The sequence below is a fragment of the Lotus japonicus genome, chromosome 3, assembly GCF_012489685.1.
Source record: "Lotus japonicus ecotype B-129 chromosome 3, LjGifu_v1.2".
Lineage (NCBI taxonomy): Eukaryota > Viridiplantae > Streptophyta > Magnoliopsida > Fabales > Fabaceae > Lotus > Lotus japonicus.
Window position 1 is genome coordinate 68,197,059 of NC_080043.1, and position 22,864 is coordinate 68,219,922.

Genomic DNA, 22,864 nt, shown 5'->3' on the forward strand with positions numbered 1-22,864 from the left:
GTTTAGGCTTCCTCATCAAAGATGAAAATTTAAAGGTGGATGACAATGGCACAATCATCACTAACGATTGCCAAGAAATTTTATGATCAAGCATCAAAATTCAAAAGTGATAGTACGATCTCCTTCTTTCATTGGGGTTATCGTGCAGTTGAATTAAATGGTTCTTACATAATGTGTGAGCGAGAAGTTAACAAGGGTATCTTAGTATTTTTAAAATTGGATAAGATATCAGTCTTGTGATTCCATCCCATTCCTCCCTAATTTGGAGGAACAAAAGTGAGGGAAACTATTGGAACATGATGGAATCTATAACTAACTAAAGCTAGAGGGTTTTGGGTACTGTTCATAAGAGAAAACCCGCAAGAGCCGGGTCAAGGGTCGGGTCTTGGAGCGGTTTTTCTGATACCTATGCAGGAGAACCCGATACAGCTGCAAAGTAGGGCAGGTAGCCAGGTACGACCAATCTCCTCCTGTGCAGTCTGCAATCTTCCCTCTACCGCATTTGCCCCTCTCCTTGAGCTTGAATATCTGAGATTGGTTGATGATGTTTGCTATAAAAATTGAATCGAGTTTCATACCCTGGCACACTTGGATCGGATAATTCTACTACGCTTTCTGATCCGTCGCTCCGGCAGCGGTTACTCGGCGCCCAGATGAACGTCTCCGCCGAGACCCTCTTTTCTGACCCCTAAGGTGTTCGACTATTTCTCCAAACCAACCGTCTGCGTCGAACACCAAGCAAGTGCAGAAGCTCACTGGGTCCAAGAATGTGAGGATTAAGACCCAGCTTGACCCGAGTTTAGTGGCTATAAGGTATGGGAATTCATGGTTTTTTCTGTTCTATATTATATTTGGAAACTCTTCTACAATTATACCGCTGAAATCAATTTTGGGGAGAAGCTTATATGAGCTTCTTATGTGTATAAGAATTGAATCCGGAGAAAGAGAAATAGTAGCTGATTCTTCATCAAAGGAAAATAAAGCATAAGATGAAAAAAAGGTGAGCATGAGATAAGTAATTTTTTCTGGGTGTGATATTTTTACTGAACTAGGCATTCCTATAAGAATTTTTATAATAAAGAAAATCTGTGATTTGATCCTTTGATGAAAACTGTAATCTGATCCTGCTATGTACTAATGTACAGGAATGATTTTATGCCAGTTTGGTGTAGTTGGAAAGCAACATGCTCACAGGGGAGATGCCTCCAAGACTTGGCAGGCAGCTAGGACCAGAATTATTGTTTGGAAGAAACCATTCTGTTCAATTTAATTGGTTGGAACTTTACATAGGTACTTTACAATTCATAGGCTAATGCCCAAAATTAATTGCTAATTCACGGTTTTGTGCCATGCATAGCCTTCAAGCTGGAGATATTCTCAAGATTAAGTTTGATGATGCTAATTTCAGTGTTGTTGATGTTGCTATTGGTCACGTAGCTTAAAAGATTTAGTAGTGGTCCTATTGGATGTCTTTGTGTTTTGTCATATTTTCGTGTTCTAGACCTTCCATTTGCTGTCTAAGTTTACCCTTATCATTTTTGTTGCATCGTTTATGTATCGCTTGGCTATCCATGTAATCACCTGACTCTGCTCCAGTTGAAATCTCTAATCAAGTTTCTATTATGTGTATAAGTATTTTACATCATTCAAGTTATTACTGCTAATTCTTCTTCATTTGTGTCTTTCCCATATATTGTTTATAAAATGCTAGACTCATCCTATTGTTTCTGGAATCTAAATATGTTGGATTTTACTTTGAACTTTCTTTGATATACCTTTTGGTTTATGTTTGACTAGCCAAGCCATGAATTATGAGGGCCTGTGGTCCTCATTTTTGATTCCCTGGACAATTATTTTATGAACGGTGGATGTTCAAAGTTGGGATTTGTACAATGCTATATTTCCCTGTTGTTATTCATTGTTGTTCAGTTTTGCAGCAATGATGAATGTTGTAACATTGTAGGATCACCTTGAAACTTTATTCAATGAGCTACACTGCTACACTTATGTGTCTTGGTGAACTAGGAATATATGATGTGTTGTTTCCACTTTTCTACTTATGCATTGTGGCTTTCAAAGTCTCCTTCAATGTGTCCTTTTGATTCTCATAATTTGCTCTTGGTGCCTCTCTGTTTTTAGGTTCTTGAAGGATCATCCAGAGTTCCTCTTTCACGATTCTCATTACAATACCAAAGTGAATTGCTGTATGAAATGAATATTTTAAATACGAATAGTATTGAATTTTCGCCACCTTCTCTGGCAGGTACAATAAGCTATGCAACTTTAAGAGGAGATGAAACATTTGTTGTGGATCCTCCAATTACCCCCTGGATTTTGAAATGGATGCTTGACTGAGATCTATGTTTTGAGAGCTCCCAATCACAACACCACTTGAATGAGCTGTCTGTGTAAGACATTTTAATGTGTATTTGACTAAACTTTGCCATATGATATATCCTGATTTTTTTAAATGATGGGTTTTGAATCATTTATTTCTTGATGGACTTTGATTATTTATTAAGTGTTAAAGAGTTTAGCCCATACACTCAGTTTCCTTGAAAAGTGTTTTGCACTATCAAGAGTGTTGCCTCAAGTTTTTATCATGTGCTTCTTTTTCAGATAGTTGACTGGTTTTTGAACAAGGATGGTGATTTTGTTTCAGTTAGCTAACTAACTTAGGACCATGAATGCTGGTGAGTGTCCTTATAACACTGAGACTTTTTTTCTGGAGAGATTTTTGCAGGTAAAAAGATTTGGATATTTATTTCTGTGTGATTTATTAGCAGTTCTGGTGTTTCTGGTTAGAGCAAAATGCTTGGACATTTAAAGGGAATATGCTGACCTTAGACCTGCTATGGACATATAGTTTTGTGGGATCTTTTTAGTGCTCAAAATAAGGAAATTTCAGTGTATCTTATCATGTTTAAGCTTAAATGTTTAAGTTATCATGATAAGATTTTTTTCCTAGAGTTGTGTTGTGCACCTGTTGGATATTTATCTATTAATGATATATATTTGGTGTTTCTTTAAAATAGTTGTAGTCCCTTTCTTTGCTGTTTTTTTATTCCTCTCTTGGCGTTCTTTTCTACCAGCAAAAATGGTTTATATCAGGTTTTATTATTTCTCCAACTACCTGATTCTGGAGAAAAATGCTTGAAGCTTTAAATTCGACATGAAGCAAGAGAAGACTTTTTTTTAGTCTGCGGCTAATTGTGCATAAGGATGACATTTAAAGTTTTAAGAAGATACTAGCCTGCTTGAAAGACAAATTTTAATTGTGCATAAGGGTGACAATTTTTTTATGATTGAAAGATTTAACCTCCGTGCATCCACGGGTTAAGCAGATACTTCTCTTCTATACTTGCCTGCAATCTTGCCTCAATTCTATCCTCTAACTCTTCAAAACAGATCCATGCAACCTATCTCAGAAGTCATGATTAAACCACACTAACATCAGGCTCCAAATTCCTTCCTTTTGATTTGGACCAATGATAGAACACTAATTCTGATTATAGGGGAAGTTTCATTGATTACACTGTTTAGTAGCATATTCCAGAGCCAAGGCTTCTATAGATAATATTTCTAGACTTACAAAATACTCTAAACATAACTTCTCCTATCCTATACTGTAATTTAGATAGAAACATAACTAACTTCCCTTCTGACTATAGATTCTGTTATTTAATTCTCCTTCACACAGTAACTGCCCTACATTGCAATTCCATTGGCCTTGTGGTTACTTTTGTGGAATAAACATTCTGAATGGTCGGTTTTCCCAGCACATGGTCCTCCCCTATCCAAACTAAGTCAGGGGTTTTGTCCTAACAACTAATCAATTGTTGTCTAATTATGTTTTGGGTGCCAAGAAACTTGAGCTCCATATCAAATTCTGGAGCACCTTCTATTAATCACTATTTTTATAATTATGCAACATCAAATTTCCTTATTGAAATTTCCAATCCTCAGGAGGAAAGCTTGCAGAGGCTACAGAAACGTATAGATGTTCCATATGATAGTTCTATAGTTCAGCACCAGGTATTGATTTTATCAATATTTTTCAAGTCTACATTAGCAATATGGCAACAATTGTGATGTATATATCAAAGACTTCAACCTATGTACCCAGCTGTATGTCCTGACCATGGCTTATTACTGTATGTGTAGTCTTCCATGTCTTAAGACTGTAATTTACATATTTAGGATGCACTTAGGGCTTTATGGAATGCTGCATTTCCTGAAGAAAAACTCCATGGCTTGATATCTGAGCAGTGGAAGGAAATGGGATGGCAAGGCAAGGATCCATCAACATATTTAGGTAGATATTGTCCTCATGGTTTTTCACTGCCAAATCTTTTCTTCATTCTTACTAATTGCTTCTAATGATTTCTATTTGGATATATTTGGCAGGGGTGGTGGTTTTATATCATTGGAGAACTTTCTGTTCTTTTCTAGGAATTTCCCGGTATGATTTGTTCATTGATTAGTTTACTCCTATCTAACATAGTTTAAAATGGAAATAGGCAATTGTATTAGTTTTCTTCCCAAATAAGGGGCCATTTAGATTCTAACATTAAAAAGACTTCTATAGATGGAGATGGGGATGGATCCTCTATGTGAGATTTTCACTGGACACCTCGCCCCCTTATGGACAATTCAAATTTGTCACCCTTATGCACAATTAAAGTTTTAAAACTTTGATTTTTTAAGAAAATATGTTAGGATTAAGTATGAAACCAAATTCTGCTTGATCTTTATCCTCTTCTGTATTGGTTTGTTAGAATTTTTTGTGTGCTGAATCCATTTGTGTTAATAATTGTCATGCAAAAACACCCTTTGTTTTAGTGACCGCTAATTTACCTTTGTTCTTTTTTATTAGAATCTATATACCTACACTGTGATGTGCAAAAATCCACTTTTGTTGAACCCATCTATTTATGGTTTATGGTGTGCAAAAAATATGCTTTATGCTTATCAGAATGTTGTTTGTAAATTTTAAATACGGGTTCTCTCTTTATGAGACTAATAAATCTGGTGATTAAATCTTTTGCAGGAATTGAAGGAGAAGAAGAAATTAGCATCAGCAAGAAGTAGCATGTTGAATTGAAGGAGATGGAACTAGCATCACAAGAAGGAATTGAAGGAGGATTAGAAATTAGTATCAGCAAGAAGTAGCATGTGGAATTGAAGGAGATGGAAGTAGCATCACAAGAAGAAATTGAGCAGTTTTCGTTTGAGAGAGAATGGAAAAAATGAAGAAATGTGAGCCAAGTATATATTTGTACTCATTTATCTTTATGTAAAAAACACAATTAATTAATCATTTTTTCCCTTATTTTGTATTAAAATCCCAATATATGTACTTTGGAGCATTTTTTTTTCCAACTCCCACAAACGGTTGCTTGATTTTAAATAAAAATGTATGCATCATGAAATCTTACTCACAACTAATATGAACATTATTGTGACAGAGCAATGAATGTCTGAATTTGACTCTTCTTTTGATAAGTCTATATACATGCTATTGATACCCCTTAACTAAACTTGCCTTGGCTTCTTGGCCTTTTGTGATTTAGCCATTTTGTCATGTAAATGTGGGCTTATTAATCTCAATAGATCCTATTACTGCCTATTAGACCCACGATAATGGATTCATGAACAATAAATTTTCCTTTACAATACAACGACAAATTAAATTATTGATTAATTGTATTACAACTAACATGTATATTATTGTTTAACTGTATACATAAATTTAATCATTTTTTGTTCTACATTTGATACAATTTTTTTTTGATGGAAAGATTTAACCTCCGTATGCACGAGTTAAGTATTTTTTTTGTAGCATATTCTTGCTGGTGTTGTTACTCACCATCTCCAGCACCGTTTTCAATAAGTAAACATGATATTGCCTCATGGGAACACAGAGGAATGGACAATCAAATGGGCCACAGACAGGCCTCGGCAGGGTGTTTTTTGTGAAGGCTGGTATAAATTCTGCAAGGCGCCGAGATTTCGCGCTGGGGATGAATTGCTCTTTTTTATAATGCCAGATAACACTACCTTTAAAGTTGAATTCCATCGAACCTAAATTGTGGTGTGCTCAAGTGTTCTAGGCTGAAGTCGTGCAATTTATTTCCAGTTTGTGTACTCAGTTTTGACCAGGTAAAGCTGGTTTTGCGTCTCCTTCGGACATCTTTACCCGAATTTAAATATCAATTAAATAATTTTAAATTATATTGATAGATATTAATTAAGGATAATTATTTGTCCACACCTCATTTTTGAGGTGGAAAGAGGTGGAGGATGAGAGAGATAGGAAGAAAAGAAAAAGTAAGAGAGAGAAAGTATAATATTTTTTAGTTAGAGCATTGATTTAATTTTAAATTTTAAATTTAAAAAATAAAAAATATAAATATATGTTGTATATGATGGGATCCGAATAATAATAAAATAAGGAATCATGGTTGAATTAAATTAATCGTAATTTTTTTCTACGAAATCAATGATTTAGAGCCCGTGCATCGCACGGGTATAATCACTAGTGCATACCATTGAATTTCATCCTATTTTTAACTACACAAACAATGAATATATCATTCCTCCTCCTCCCTTATGCTCCATTTCGTCTTCTTCTCCTAATCTAAACAAAGCTTGAAACAATAACCTTCAAACCCTCCCACCACCACAACCACCTTCACTTTAACCACGCCCGACAACGCTTCCACCATGGACAAGGTCATCAATATCCCCATGAACGTGCACTCCGTAGCTGAAAGGGTGTGACTCATGGTTGTGTGATCACCACCCCCATGATAGCCGCCACCCATAGCACATATTTGGTTCGGAATGTGGTCTCAATAAGCAAATTCCTTAAAATGGTTCATCTTCTTCAAGTCCCATCAGCCTCCTCATCTCCTATAACAAAGAAAAAAACCTGCTCATCTCCTAGACCGCCTTCACATCCACCACACAATTGTCATCTTCACTGGGGTTCCACTCCCGAACGATGAAAACAACACCCATGTCTCGGAGAACCTTGGGGTCGGAGTGGTAGGAGAAGTTATTTTTCTCCTCATCTCCTTTTTCCTTTCCCATTTCTCCTTCGTACTCTTTCAAATTTCTAACTCAAATTCTTTCACTACCTCGCTTTGTTTCACTTATGCATATGTACAAGAAGCAAAATTCTGACAAGACTCGTTCAACTTCATTTTTTATTTTATGTTTCTTCAAAAGATTACATCAATACTAGCAGCATTTACAACATACACGAGTAGTGTCTAATTCCTAACATGGGTAGTTCTGAAGAGGTTTCAATTAAACAGTGTGTCCAACTGTCCATTCACCGGATAATTTTGTAGATGGAAATGAACCAAAAGACTTAAGGATATAAGACAACAACTAAACTTGTTCCTCTTAGCAGACAACAAGGCATGTTGAGCCCCCCATTTTGGACAACTTCAAGATCTTCAAGCATTAAAAGCTTATCATTTAAGTAGCTATAACAGCTCTCATATCAGCTTAAAAGCGAAAATCCAGACATTGTACAAATAGATTGTTGCACATACAACTAATAACAAATACAAAATGGCTCTTCATATTACAATATTTTCACATGTTCCTCATGGTTTTGGTAATATAGCTACTCAACCTTTTTACACTAGAATAGCTCATATATTTTGAAGGATCAAGTGAAGTCTCAAGTCAAATTCAGTGCCTAACAGTTCGTTAAGGTCACACAAATAGCAGAATAAAATTGTCAATCAGCAAGCAACCATAGAATACCTAAAATTGGGACTTGAAGACTATTTTCCTTCTCAGAAAATTTTGAAATATTCTTTGAGCAAGCTATCACTTTCTCTTTGCCCCAGAAAACATACATTTGAATCCTAAAGCATATGACTTTAAATTTTCCCCGAAGATCATAGGCCTCACAACCAATGATTGACACCAATTTATACTTGCAGCAACTAATTTTAAGCTAATTTAGCAATAAGAGATCAAGAGACTTACCCGGCCTCCTCGAATCAATTTTGAAGGGTCTATAATGTATTACAAATGAATAATAGCCTGTACAGTATACACACATTTATTTTTTCTTCTACCTAAAAAGTGGCAGCTTGTAGACATCTATAATCAACTACCTTAGCCATATCAGCAGAAGATGCCTTTCCCTTCCTTTTTCTTCTTGCGACCACCCTCAATACCATCTTCAAGGCCCATCCCTACACAAAAATGAAAACAAGTTCCACAGTTTAGTGCATATTCAATTTTATTTCCACAAATTTACAGCTCTCTCAAAGTGAATTTTCAAGAATCTCCTCTCTCACATATCTTTCTTGCTTAAGGAACTAGTGGATCATTCATTCCCCTTAACAACATCAGCAAGACAGAATGCTAAGCCACAAATTACTAAGTTAGACAAGTATAGTCCTCTCATTGAAACAAATAATGGAAGTCTCAAAAACTGTAAAGAGTATAAAAGCGAATAAGAGCACTCTCTGGTTTTGCATCCATTTACCAAGTTTTATTAAACTTCCAATCATTTCATCTCATGAAATTAGAGAAAAGAAAAGAAAAAGCAGTGCGTTTTTGCCTTATTTCTTTACCATGCAATGCTCCCACCTATGTAAATTATTTGCTACCTGTAAAATGATATATGGATTTCATCTTATATACCAGAAGAGAGAAGTTAAAAAATCTGTCAATGTTTAAAAAAGTCCAAGACAAATTATATTACAGGGTTGTGGATTGAGAAATGATACATTCATGTAAAGTGGCACCAGTCTTGAATTTTTTAACTTAAAAGGAGCAGAGAAAATTGACCTAGAATTGAGGGGAATAGGAAACAATAACTCAAAGTAGGAATGTTGATATTTCAACCATTTTCTATTTTTCTTCCCATTTTGGAAAAAATATAATGGGCTCCTGATTTGGAAATTTATAGCACCTTATTCAGTGAGCTTGATAGATATATCATATCTCCCTCAACACACATCCAATTCTTAGCTAATGTGTAGAAATTGGGAAGGTCCATGATTTGTATATATGGACGGACGCTACCCTGAATTCTGAAAGCCCTTTCCATTGAAATCAGCAGCTCTTTAGCTGCTACTGTAAAAATCCGTAGTTGCGGCCTTGTTCACATGGATTGTAATCCTTTCATCTATTGGAGGCTGACACAAGCATGGAGTGGCTATGAACTTTGGGATCTCATCCCTTGACATCAACAAATGAAACTAAGGCTGGTAACATGTGGAACACCAAAGGCCCACATAATTAAAATTAAAGAAAATAGGCACAGTGGCAGATCATATGCCATTGTTTACATCTCAATAATCTTGATCACTTTTTACACACAAATTTAATCAATATTCTATCTCAAGACCATTTATCTTTTAAAAAACATAAATAAATTATTACAGCAGTTACCTGTAAAGATATCAACTGTGTATAAAAAGTGCTCCATTCACAGGAGGATTACTAACCCACTGATTCTCATGAAGAACTTGAAGCCCACCCATCTGATCCTGCAGAAGTACTGTCATGAGGTAACCATCAGTGTGCTTTGTAGTGCCCATAGTTAATTCAGGTTCAGGGCATGGTGGATAGTATTACCCTATAATAAAAACAGACTTAGCGCAGTGTGCTTTGTAGCAAAAGTTATTTGCTACTTGTAAATGACATACAGATTTCATCTGATACCAGAAGAGAAAAATTAAAGAGTCTGCCAATGTTTAAAAAAGTCTTAAGACAAATTATATTACTGATCCGTGGAATAATGCATTCATGTAAGAAGTGGCCCCTATCTTGCATTCTTAAACTTAAAAGGAGCAGAGAAAATTGACCTTGAAATCGGGGGAAAGGTAAAAACAATACGTCAAAGTAGAAATGTTGATATTTCAACCATTTTCTTCCCATTCTGAAAAAAATAAAACAGGCGTTTGTTTTGGTATTTTCTTGCGCCTAATGATATATCATGTCAATCAACTCAAAGCTGTCAAATTCTTAACAATGTGTATAAATTGAGAAGGTCCATGATATGAATCTATGGAAGGTACCCTGAATTTTGAAAGGCTTTTCCGCTAAAACCAGCAACTCTTAACCTGCTAATGTAAGAATCAGTAGTTGCTGCCTTGTCCACACGAATTGAAATCCTTTCATCCCTTGGAGGCAATGAATTTTGGGATCACATCCCCTGGCATCAGCACAGGCATATCTTCTTCATCATCTGCTTACCATAATTAATACAATCAAATGTCATTAGTCTTGCCTCAACGTATATAGATACCAAATAATAGGTCATATACATTTAGAACCATTAGATATGCTTTCTATGAATTCACTCAAGTGTATATAAGCTTCCGAAGCTTAGGACGATGTCACTCTGACTGAAAAGCTTTGGATGCAGATGATGGAGAGGCAGTGCAACTAAAGGAAGGAAATACTTCCACTCTGATCAAGTTTCGCTGGTTTTTAACACACACACTCAAAAAATCCTCATAGAGTAATTGAAGCATAGTTACCATTACTCACCATTATTGGGAAAAGTCAGCACTAGTAGAAATTAATGGACTAATGCCATGACTTACGACATGATATCTATAATGATATAAACGAAAGCAGCCGGTTCAAATCAATACCCATCAGATAATAAGTAAGACTATATTGTAAACACCAAAGTTCAACTAGTGACAACATCAATTAGTTATTGTAACCTGCAGATTTCTACAGATAACTGCTGATATCTTGAGCCAATCATCCTCATAATTATTAGACAAGTCACATATGCATGGGTGGTTAACTAAATGCCGAACTTGACAGTAGAAGATTCCAACTGTGCTAACTGCTAACTAATCATGAAGTAAACCACCCCCAAAACAATCTCATTTGCAACAAAGCCAGTGAAACACTTGCCAAAATCTAGGCATGTGCATACTTGGTCATATGAGGCCTGTTATGATAAGAGAAATGAGAAAGATATTGAAAACAGAGAGATAGCTGAAACAAACTGTATCTCATATTCTGAATCTGTGTTTACAATAAGATGCTCTTATATAGATGAGCAATACAAGTAGCTTGCAAGAGAAGCTATACAAACTAACTATTTTGTATGAAAACAGAAAACTAACTACCAGCTGGCATAACATTGGCTGACACTAGTTATAACAAAATTCTAATTAATGAACTGAAGCTAACACAAACAGTCCCGCTCAAACTCAAGATGTGTTGACAAGTGAAAACTTGTTAACCACATTGAGTTTGTCTCTCAAAGAGTTGAAGCGTAACGTAATGAAAGAGTGCTATGATGAACAATTAGACTTTTGTTGAAGACCTTTTCTCTAATAAAGAAAACATCCAACTATGTTTGGTTCATGCACCTGACTCTGCCAATCTATGTTCTTCGTTCCTCCTCAGCTATATTTCCTCAAACCATTTCTTTATTGAGACATGTTTCAGTGGTATGATCTGCTTCGAATGCCAAATGAACTAGCATGCATGTAGTTGTCACCCTAATGATGGTGTTGTACATTACCACAGCAACTGCAGTGAAGCAGTTGTTTGTCCCATCTTACATAATCTGTTGATCAAGGTCCCGTAACTAACTTGATTCAAGTGAAATCCCTGTGCCACCACATGATCATGAAATTGCAGTGCTCTCTGAACGTGACCATTAAGACAGAGGCCTTTGATAAGTGTAGTGAAGGTGACAGTGTTGGGCTGATAACCCTTCTTGAGAAGTTTAGCGAGTACAGAAAAGGCGAAAGGTATTTGACCTATGTGGCAGTAACAATTGATCAAGATGCTCATAGTAACAATGTTAGAAATAATTCCCTTAGATTCCATTTGGTGAGAAAGGGAAATAGCAGTGGGGTAATGCTTCATCTTCACGAGGGTGGTTAAAATCTTACCAAATTCGATGATGGATGGGGTAGGAGTAGGACTCGTTCGGAGCAAGCGATTGAAGAAGGAGACGGCATCATCAGCATTGTGAATGGAAGGAAGGAGGCAGAGAGTGAGAATGAAAAGAAACAAAAGGGAAGTTCTTAAACCTTAAAAGTGACGGCATTGTGTTGCAGATAGAGAATTGGTGTTGTTTATGGTTGCTGGCTGCGGGTATTGAGGGAGGAGAGGAGGATTTGGTCAAAAGCACAATCACGTGCAGCTGCCACTTTGTTATGGTGGGATTAATGGTTTGGATTTGAAAAATAATTCAATGAGACAAAAATTCAAAAAATATTTTTAAAATTCACCTTATCTGAAAAATGATAAATTGGTTAATATTATTTTTGTTATGAATATTTGGATGCCCATCATAGTTAAGAGTTCATGGGCCAGGCCCACATGTATACTTGTTCAACACTCTAAACCTAATAATATAAATACAAGGGAGTCTGCACCTAGCAGAGGATCCCCATCAGACTATTTCTCATATCTCTATTTTCCTTTCTCTCTTACTTGCTACGCTTTATTCACAACACGTTATCAGCACGATAGCCTCTCCATAATTCCTAAGTGAAAGAGTAAGTATCAACATGACATCCATGACATCCATGTGGCAGGTTATAATTTTACAATTTTTTTTTCTTCTTCTTTCTTCTCCTTCTTCATCGAATCATTTATCTATGAGTATAGAAGTACCATAGTAATAAGCATGAATCCTGAAGATTCATAGCCTTATAGTCCAGAAGCACTGTAATTGAATTATTTTGCATGAATCAGGAAGATTCATAGCCTTACAGTCCAGAAGCACTGTAATTGAATTATTTTGAATGAATCCTGAAGATTCATTGGAAAAAATATATGAATCCTGAAGATTCATAACCTGCGAGTCCAGAAGTACCGTAGTGAGATTTTCAAGATGAATCATGAAGATTCATGGCCTACGAGTCTAGAAGTACCGTAGTGCAAGATTTGTGAAAAATGAATCCTGAAGATTCATGAAGATTCATAAAGTACAGTGAGATATATTCACTTTGAGCTATGAGTCCAGAAGTACCATAGCATGAATACACAACGAACAGTTCATGAAGAACTAGACACTTAAATGGATTCTTGAATGTATGGAATATTACTGAATCTTGCCACTAGAAGTGGAAGATATTAAGAAAGGTCATGAGATACATCTTGAAGAGATCAAGAAAAGAATCATAAAATATATTATATTTAAATTATTTAAATTGAATTTATCTCTTTATTGAATTGATTACTTTTTATATGATTTATTACCTAAATCCTTTTATGATAATTAATTAAATTTAATTGTGATATCTTATCTTTTAAATTGAATCATGCTATTTTTCCCTTAAATTGATGACCCTATTTGATTATTGAATAACTTGATTTGTATCGTCTATCCCTAAATAGATAAATTTAAATTGAATGTTATTATGGAAAATATTTAAATTCAAAGTGTTAAATCAATATGTATATTGTCACGGTTTTTTTTAGTGTTAATGCAAAGTTTTCCATATATTTTTTTGAAATTAAGTCTTCCATATATTGAGTTTCGTTAAATTGTCCTTTCCATTAATTAAGCCCTCAATGGTTATGTGGCTTTCAAATTTGTATGAGTATACAGATTTTTTTTTATAATACATTTAGTTTAAATTCAAATTATATGTATATTTAGTTGGGTGTAATTTTTTTATATATATAATAATTATTTCTCCATTTATTCATGATAGTGGGAAAAAAATCGAACCTAAAGATTTTTTAGTGACACTTTAAAATATATATATATATATATATAATTAGAAGGAAATAATTGATTTTGAGTACATGTGAAAACTTTTGTATGCGGATGTGATCTATTTTAATTAGTATGTAAATATTTAAAATGATTTGTTTCCTTGTAAATATACATGAGATCATGAAGAGAATATTTTTAGGAATAATTTTAGGAATCTTTTTTATACAAATATTTTAGTTATTTATTATAAACAAATTTGTTTATAAATATATTTTGGAGTTCCTTCTTTTATCATAAAGGAATATTTAAACAAACTTAGCTATTTGAAATAAACAAAAGAAGAAGACCCTACAGTCTTTTGTCAATACATTATAGTTCCTGAAGAACTATATCGTTATGATTACAAATGATCAAGTTGATTGAAAGATATGTGTCTATCATGTAAGCTACAGAAGTAGCTATATTAAGGAAGGATTGAGATATTCCCTGAAGTGAATATTCAACAAACATGACAAAAGTTGTGATTATTTAGATTAACGCATGGTTAAATGTCCTTGAAGGACATCCAATGACATATATGGTATTGTTTCATGAAATGAAACTTTTGTGGTGGCTCTCTAGAAGAAGCCTATGAAATTTCAAAGCAATATCTTAAAAGGGATCATTGACACTCTTGAAAAGATCCATTGATCAATAATCTTATATTTTTTGAAGAAACAACCCCAGATGCGGTTGCAATCCTAAAAATGGTATTTGAATCAATGGTTGATGTGACCATGATAATGACTCCTCATATCGAAAGTTTTCTTGACACAATGTAGTGGTCAAACGACGTGTCCTATTGACACAGTGATGAAGCGAACTGCAATGCAATTGCTAATAGCTTGTTGAGGGGGAGCATAATAATATGGTTGTGACTCACACTTAGGGGGAGAATGTTGACAATTGAAGTGTGAGTTAGAGTCTCACATTGGCGCATGATCTCATACTTTCTACCCCCCTTATCACCCCCTAAATTGATATCAAAGTATACAAATATAAAGAGTATATATAAACATTGTTGTTAGATATTGCTTGGATCGGTAGTAATCCAGACATGTAAATATGTCAAACCTATTGCGTTTTCCATGCGATGAATATGAGTTAAAGGAAATTATGAGATGTAATACTCATCTTGTGACACAATTGTCATGTACACATATTCCTTATTAATTTGAAAGTCTTGAAGGACTTTATTTACATCTAATTGATGTAACGATAAACTATGGGTTGAAAATATCAAAATGCTTGAAGGATTTAAAATGCCAGAAAATTTTACTTCAAACATTGAAGTATTATTTTGAATGATAAAGTTCTATATATGGAACAAATTGAATGTGATTGGCATGCATGACCGGTTAGACCATCCCGAGTCTTATGATGCGAAAGTATATGAATTCATATGAGTACCCATCGAAGAACCTAAAGATTCTTCAATATAATGAATTCTTATATCTTGTTCTCATTACCAATTAATAATTGGTAAAATATATGAGTTTGAATCCCGCATACTCTTGAGTATAATAGATGCGATACATGTGCACGTATTCACTCTTTTTATGGGTCATTTAAGTATTTCATAAATTTATCGATGCATCGACTAAATGACCAAATATATGTCATCAACTCTCAATATTGATAGAGTGAAAATTCCAACCTTGATCAAGTTGGTAAATGACATGATTTTGAATATCTAGTTGCACATGTTCGTATTCAAATTATCTAGCTGATTTGTTTAATTAAATGCCTCATATTTATAGCTAGACAATTACATATGAGAACAAATATCCTTATTTATGGACATGTGATATTGCAATTAGCAGCATTGACACGCATCAAGCCAACAATTCATTAGAATTCTCCCCATTGCAATCGGTTCATGGTCAGGAACCTAATATCTCTCATCTAAGAATTTTCAATGTGCGTTATATATTTTGAATCGCTCCACCACAACGCACTAAGGTGGGACCACAAGGAAAACTGAGATTATGTAATCAATTTGAGCCAGTACCGATATATATTTTATATCTTACTTGTTGTTTCTCAGCATTGGGGGGAGAGGAAATTAAGCAGCTCTGAAAATTTGTAAAGAATGCATATGTATACTCGCACTATGAACCAGAAGTTCAAAAGATGCATTCTCTGACCTAAAAGGAATTATTAAATTCCTTATATGCTGCAAATACCCTTCTCTAACTTGATATCCCAGTTGGAAAATTTGTCATTATTATTAGGTTAAGGCATGCCTAAAACTTGGTTCAAAAATATATATCCTAGAGAAGGATGATGGTCTTGTTGAGGAGGCAAACTATCTTGAAAAGTGTAGAGACTACAAAAATGTTTATTCTTCCTGAAGAGGTTCAGGTACCTGTAATTATTTATTTAAGAGATCTCATATGATTATGTCTCTACAAGTTAATACAAGGAACCAAGAACATGAAGAATTGTCGACATGATGAAGTAGCGCTCAATATTAGAAATATGTGCGAGAATCTTGAACCCGAAAATGAATGGCTGTGATTGGCCATAAATAGAAAGAATCAATTCATTTGCTGAATTTAAGGGTCTTTGGACCTCATATCTATACCCTAAAGGTATAAAGACGATAAGGCTTAAAGAGTCTTTGTAGTAAAGTGAAATAATGTTGTCATATTTAAGACAAACAAGTGACAATCGTGGTGGATACTTGGAGTTACAACTTATTGGTATGGCTCACTTGAGATTGATATCTCTATAAAACTCCTTGAAGATTGTAAGATGCCTAAAGCACACAATTCATGTTCTCAACAATGAACAAATCACTAGATTGAGGCAATCTAGATGATTATTTTCTTAAGGACGGTCACAAAATGACCCAACAAACTCATGCATATTTATGATGAGATATGAGATTGTTTATGTCATAATTAATGTTTATGACAATGATTTATTGAGACTCTAGAAGAGCTCACAAAAGCTGTAGATTTGCTAAAGAAAGAATTTGAGATAAAAGAGTTGAGAATGAAACTTTTGTCTAGCCTTATCAATTGAGTATCTAAAGGATGAGGTATTTATGTACCAAAGGACTTATATTGCAAAGGTACTAAAAGGATTCTATATGGACAAATCATGTCCACTGTGTACTCTTTTGATTTTAAGGTCATTAAATGTAAATAAAGATCATTTTAGACCTTGAGAAAAGAATGAAGAATTACTTGATCCTGAAGTACCATATCTTAGTGCTATCAAAGCATTATTGTATCTTGCTAGTCATACTCGACTTGATATATCATTTGCTATTAACTTATTAGCAAGATATAGTTCTTCACCTACACAAAGATATTGGAATGGAAAACAAGTGTTTCGTTATCTTAAAGGCACATTAGATATGAGTTTATTTTTTCCCTTTATGTCCAAGCTTAATCTAATTGGTTATGCAGATGCTGCATATTTGTCTAAATATCTCAAACAGGTTACTTGTTTACATGTGGAGGAACAACCATTTCATGGAGATCTGTGAAAGAAACTATGATAGCCACCTCAGCTAACCTTGCAGGAATATTAGCATTACATGAGGCAAGACGAGAATACGTTTGGCTGAGATTCGTGATTCAATGCGTACTTGATATTGGTGATTTGTCCTCTTGAAAGATGCTGCCAACAACTATATATGAAGATAATACTACATGCACTACTCAATCAAAAGAAGGATACATCATGGGAGATGGACAAAGCAAATATCACCGAGGCTCTTCTTCACTCATGATCTACAAAAGAATGGTCACATAGACATCCAACAAGTTCGTTCAAGAGATAATTTGGAAAACTTATTTACGAAGGCTCTTCCAACTACAACATTTGAAAAGCTTGTGCGGAATATGAGAGTTCGTCGGCTCAAAGATCTCAATTAAAATGTATTGCACTCTTTTTTCCTTAACCGTGTTTTTTTCCCATTGGGTTTTACATGGTAGGGTTTTTAATGAGGCAATGTACAAAGACGAACTATAGAATGATGTACTCTTTTTCCTTCACTAGGTTTTTATCCCACACTGGGTTTTTCCTAGTAAGGTTTTAATGAGGCACATTCTTAAGGGATGGTCATCCAAGGGGGAGTGTTATGAATATTTGGATGCCTATCATAGTTAAGAGTTCATGGGCCAGGCCCACATGTATACTTGTTCAACACTCTAAACCTAATAATATAAATACAAGGGAGTTTGCACCTAGCAGAGGATCCCCATCAGACTATTTCTCATATCTCTCTTTTCCTTTCTCTCTTACTTGCTACGCTTTATTCACAACAATTTTTATTTTCTATCACCATTTTCAATCAATTTAAAAAAGTGGAGGGAACCACGAGGGGTGGCACAAGTGGTGAATGTGCATTTTCTTAAGGGATTTCACCTAGGATTATGGTCAGGGTTCGATCCCCTCTGAGGTAAAAAAATAATACCTATGTGGCTAAGGACATCACTACCGTATCCCGAGCCAGATCATACCAGTAATGGTTAAATCATGGTTTATTTATATTTTTAAGTAATACCATTTAAGTGTCTTGAATCACAATTTTTCCTCACTCTGCAACCTCCTTCTTCATCCCTCCAGATCTTTCTTTCCAATCCATCTCCGTCAGAGTTCGTATGGCCTAATTAGAAGGCCCTGCTGCCGTTTTTCTCTAGCATTTTCATCTTATATTTGACCAAGACCTAATTCGTGTAGTTAAACTCTAAATATTGTGCCTATCTTTTTATAAATATACAAATGGTCTAATACATATGAAAAAGGGAGATACACATAAAATTTTAACTTGAAGGCAAACTTAAAAATGATGGTAGTGTTTTAAACAGCAGTCATGCCCCCCACATAGTGACCAATAGAAAGATGCCTAGTGTATTATGTTGCCACATCATCTGTTTGACAAGTAAGTTTTTCTTTTCAAATTTGAGTCTCTAAAAATTTCTTAAAATATGCATTTTATCTCCCAGTCATTTATACTAAATATGTATCCCTTTTTGCTTCATCATCTTGCTCTCTTCAGCCACAGGTGATTGCTCCATAACCGCAATTCCTTCCTTTGCTTCCTCCATTGTGTTCCAATTACCACCACCTTTCTACTCCTACACTCCTAATGCGGACCACCCAAAATACATACTTGTCTAAATGCGAGCCTACACGGGGTGGGTCAGGCCGCTTATTCAACTTTACTTTTTTTTGTGAGTCATATTAATTTGAGGAACCTTGAGCAAATTTACACTTAAGATCATCCAGATCCAACACTACGATTTAAAATCCTCTTAGATGAATTGACAACCTCAAGTTCAACCTTGTGTCTATCTCTCTTTTTAAATATTAAAATGGTTCCACATATTTAACAGGTACAAAGAGAAGTAGACATAACATTTTAACATGAGAGCAAGGTTTAGAAAATCGAACCGGACACTAAATCGATTGAGGTACTTGTTTAAGGTTTAAAGGTTCAATTGGTGGCAAACCAAGGTTGAATCATTAATAATTAATTAATAATATTATTGATTAAACCAAAGTAAAAAAACTGTATATAGTTGCATTACATCTTAGCCCATAATTATCAAAAAAATTGACCTTGTATTTTTAACACTAATGTAAAGATTAAAGATGCCCTCATTGAATCCTAGCTGAGATTGACTGGTTTCCTCTCTGAAGATCGATCATCGAAGAGAACCATGTCGCTACCGAAATCCAACCCTTGCCTTTCTTCTCGTTGAAGAATGTGACCTGTCAGCCCTTCTTCGCACGACTTCTCTTTGTGCACGGCATTTCTCTCTTCGCACGACGCCTCTCTCTCTAGACGACATCATTGTTACAAGCTTTCGTAACTCGCTCCCATTGGAGGTAAACAAGTCATTTGCAACTTTGGCTTATATTGTTGTCTAGTTCAAACCGGTTTACACTATTGGTTTCAACTACTTCGGGGCTGATTCAATCCAGTTTTAGAATAGTCCGGGTTTTCTAGTTATCGAACTGGCTACCATGGTGGTTCTCGGTCAAACCGACCAATCTGGTTTTCCTAAACACTACTTGAGAGAGTTTACAATTGAGATGATAAGGATCAGACACTACGAATTATGATACTTTCAAGTGAATAATGTTAATTTTTCTTTTGATGTAAACAGTCAATGTCTCAAATATTTAATAGATATGAATAGAGATATACACATTAAGTTTTAATTTGAGGATCTTTAGAGAATTTACAATTGAGATGATCTGAACTTGACAATATGAATTATAACTCTCTGATCAAGAGTGAATTGACAATATCAAGTTTTTTTTACGTAAACAATATCAAGTTAAATATTGTGCGTATGTCTCTTTTCATAATCCTAAGGAGATGAACAATGCGGCGAATGTGTTAGCCAGCAAACTTGCAGGGACGATTCTCAACACTGTTTGGAGGCTTCTTCCATCTTCTGTTATATAGGCTTTGTGCCTTAATGTGTTAGCTTAGTTCGGTTGTCTTTTAATCTTCCTCTTATAACCAACAAAAACAATATACAAATGCTCTCACTTATTACATAGGTATGAAAAGGGGGATACAACTAAAATTTTAACTTCATCATTATTTGCATTTTACTTTTTCATCCCTTGTTGTGTGTTATGATCGTTGACCGTCTTCTTTATAATTTTCTTTGAACTCAGCCATTCTCAATTGGGAACAAGAACATTTCTTTTTCGTCCGTAGAAACCTCTTGGATTTCTCCGAAAAAGTACGATGTATTCATCAGCTTTCGAGGCGAGGACACCTGAACCAACTTCACAAACCATCTCTATTCTGCTCTCTGCGACAACAGTATCCGAACATACATATATTACAAGCTTCGAAAAGGCGATGATGTTTGGCCATCACTTTCCCAAGCAATCCAGGATTCACACATATCCATTGTCGTTTTTTTTGAGAACTACGCTTCATCGAGATGGTGCTTGGAAGAACTCGTCAAGATCATGGAATGCCGAAAACATCAGGCTCAGGTTGTTATCCTTGTCTTCTATGAAACAGACCCATCGTGCGTTCGGAAGCAGAGAGGGAGTTACGAGGTAGCATTTGCAAACCATGAGCAGGATCTCACTGATGATGATTCTGATCAAGACAAACTGCATAGGTGGAGAACTGCTCCCACTCAAGCTGCAAATATATCAGGATGGGACGCTCGAACCCTACTGTGAAATTGATAAAAGTTTAGTTCGGTTCAGTTCGGTTTTAACTTTTAATGAACCACTTTAATAATACAATTCAGTTTAGTTCAGTACAGTTCAACTTAAATGAGCTAGATAAACCGGAATCTCAAATTGGTGGAGATGCAAATTGCATTCTCCCTCTGAGAGTAGTGTCAACTAAGTATTAGTTACAACTAGTAAAGCTATGTTAGTATTAGTGTCAACTAACTCTACTTAAGTGACTAACTGAGACATGCTAACAATTACAATATCAATGTTGAGAATTCTTAATTTGATAAGAGTTAGATGAAGAAAATATAAATTTTCATATGAACATGTGGTGTGAAGTTCTTATTGCGTTTAGCTTTTGGCACATTAGCTCCTCCAACTATAAAAAGTAATCAAATGCAATCATGGTTGTAATGATACCTTTTAGATGATGTTTTATCAACGATTTACATATAAAGTGTTTGTGAAATGTCTTCAGTTAGTTTCTTCAAGCGTCAAAGAATATTTCCTTATATTCTGTTTATTCTTTTATATTAAGCAAACTTGAGAAGTATCCCAATGAGAAAATTTTGAATGTGCTAAAAGTGAGCTATGATGGATTACACAATCCAACCAAGGAAATATTTCTGGACATTGCATTCTTTTTCAAAAATAAAGATAAACATATGGCTGTAGGGATACTTGATGCATGTGATTTTTTTGCAGCTAGTGGAATAGATGTCCTTGTAGATAAAGCTCTTATAACTTTTTCATATAATAACAACATACAAATGCATGATTTGCTGCAAGAAATGGGTTTGGATATAGTTCGTAAAGAGTGTTTGAAAAACCCTGGAACACGCAGCCGACTGAGAGATAATGAAGTTTATGATGTACTTAAAAATAACAGGGTAAGGAAAATATTAACAAACCTAATTTTAGACAATGCTCGTGATAGAAATTGCAGTTAATTTCATGCTATTTTCTTCTTGTTTTGTTAGGGGGCTGACACTATTGAAGGAATAACTTTAGATTTGTCTCAAGTAGTAGATTTGCAATTGAGTTCTAACACATTCAAAAAGATGCTTAATTTGAGACTTCTTCGGTTATACGTCCCCGAGGGTAAGAAACCAGACACTTTATATCACTGTACAGTTCTTGAGGCATTTTCTGATAAATTGAGGTATTTTAAGTGGGACGGATTCCCTTTATCGTCTCTTCCACCAAATTTTTGTGCTGAGCATCTTGTTGAGATTTGCATGCCACACAGCCATGTTAAAGAACTTTGGCAGGGGGTACATGTAAAGATATATAAAAATCTATGCTTACATCTTCAGCTTAATAATATGAGGGTTTCCCAGTTGTGATGTGCTCCCTCCTTTTGAAATTTTTACAAGACCTTGTGAATTTAGAGTCCATTGACCTCAGTGAGGGTAAACAATTGCTAAAGCTTTTGGATTTGTCTAAGGCGTCAAAGCTTAAAGAAGTAGATCTCTCCGGTTGTGAAAGTTTTCCTGATGTTCATCCATCTATTTTGTCTCTCAAAACACTTGAATGACTGCACATGCCTTGAGGAATTCGCAGTGTTGTCCAATTTGATTGAAAAGTTGGATTTAAGCAAGACAGAAGTCAAGATATTGCACTCATCTATCGGTCGTCTAAGCCAGCTTGTGTGGCTCAATCTACAAGGTTTATTGCTAGAGAATCTTCCAGATGAGCTATCATGCCTGACATCTCTTGAGGAGCTTAGGATTTTTAGCTGCCGACTAGTTGACGATAAGAAGCTAAGTGTCTTGTTTGACCGGTTGCGATCCTTAAAATTACTACGTTTGTATTGTTGCAGTAATTTGTTGGGACTCCCAGACAACATCATCATTACATGAATTGAGGCTCGCCGGAAGCAATATTAAGATTTTGCCTGCAAGCATCAGTTGTCTTCTGTAAGACCCAAGTTTTTAAGCTTAGAATAAGCGGAAG

The 22,864-nt window shown here is 35.1% G+C and overlaps 2 protein-coding genes across 18 annotated transcripts; both read left to right on the top strand.

The window, feature by feature from the left end:
* The first annotated feature begins 238 nt into the window (after positions 1-238).
* LOC130745458 (uncharacterized) lies at positions 239-5,416 on the top strand. Of its 17 annotated transcripts, none has more exons than XR_009021773.1 (9): positions 239-813; positions 928-1,000; positions 1,146-1,290; positions 2,264-2,408; positions 2,620-2,743; positions 3,967-4,035; positions 4,212-4,315; positions 4,408-4,462; positions 5,051-5,416. XR_009021773.1 is itself a non-coding variant. In XM_057597739.1 (9 exons), the coding sequence occupies exons 5-9, from the start codon at positions 2,684-2,686 to the stop codon at positions 5,055-5,057; spliced, it is 306 nt and encodes a 101-aa protein (XP_057453722.1). In that variant the 5' UTR covers positions 245-813; positions 928-1,000; positions 1,146-1,290; positions 2,264-2,408; positions 2,663-2,683; the 3' UTR covers positions 5,058-5,416. The 17 variants fall into 17 exon arrangements, 8 of the variants coding, with proteins under 8 accessions (XP_057453722.1, XP_057453723.1, XP_057453721.1 ...); XR_009021769.1 differs by having other exon boundaries at positions 2,620-2,693; positions 3,967-4,128; XR_009021768.1 differs by having other exon boundaries at positions 240-813; positions 4,165-4,315.
* Positions 5,417-20,686: 15,270 nt separating this feature from the next.
* LOC130744580 (disease resistance protein RUN1-like) lies at positions 20,687-22,445 on the top strand. Its single transcript, XM_057596753.1, has 4 exons — positions 20,687-20,904; positions 21,447-21,798; positions 21,889-22,009; positions 22,300-22,445. Exons 1-4 carry the CDS (start codon positions 20,687-20,689, stop codon positions 22,443-22,445), a joined length of 837 nt encoding a protein of 278 aa, XP_057452736.1.
* Positions 22,446-22,864: the final 419 nt, after the last annotated feature.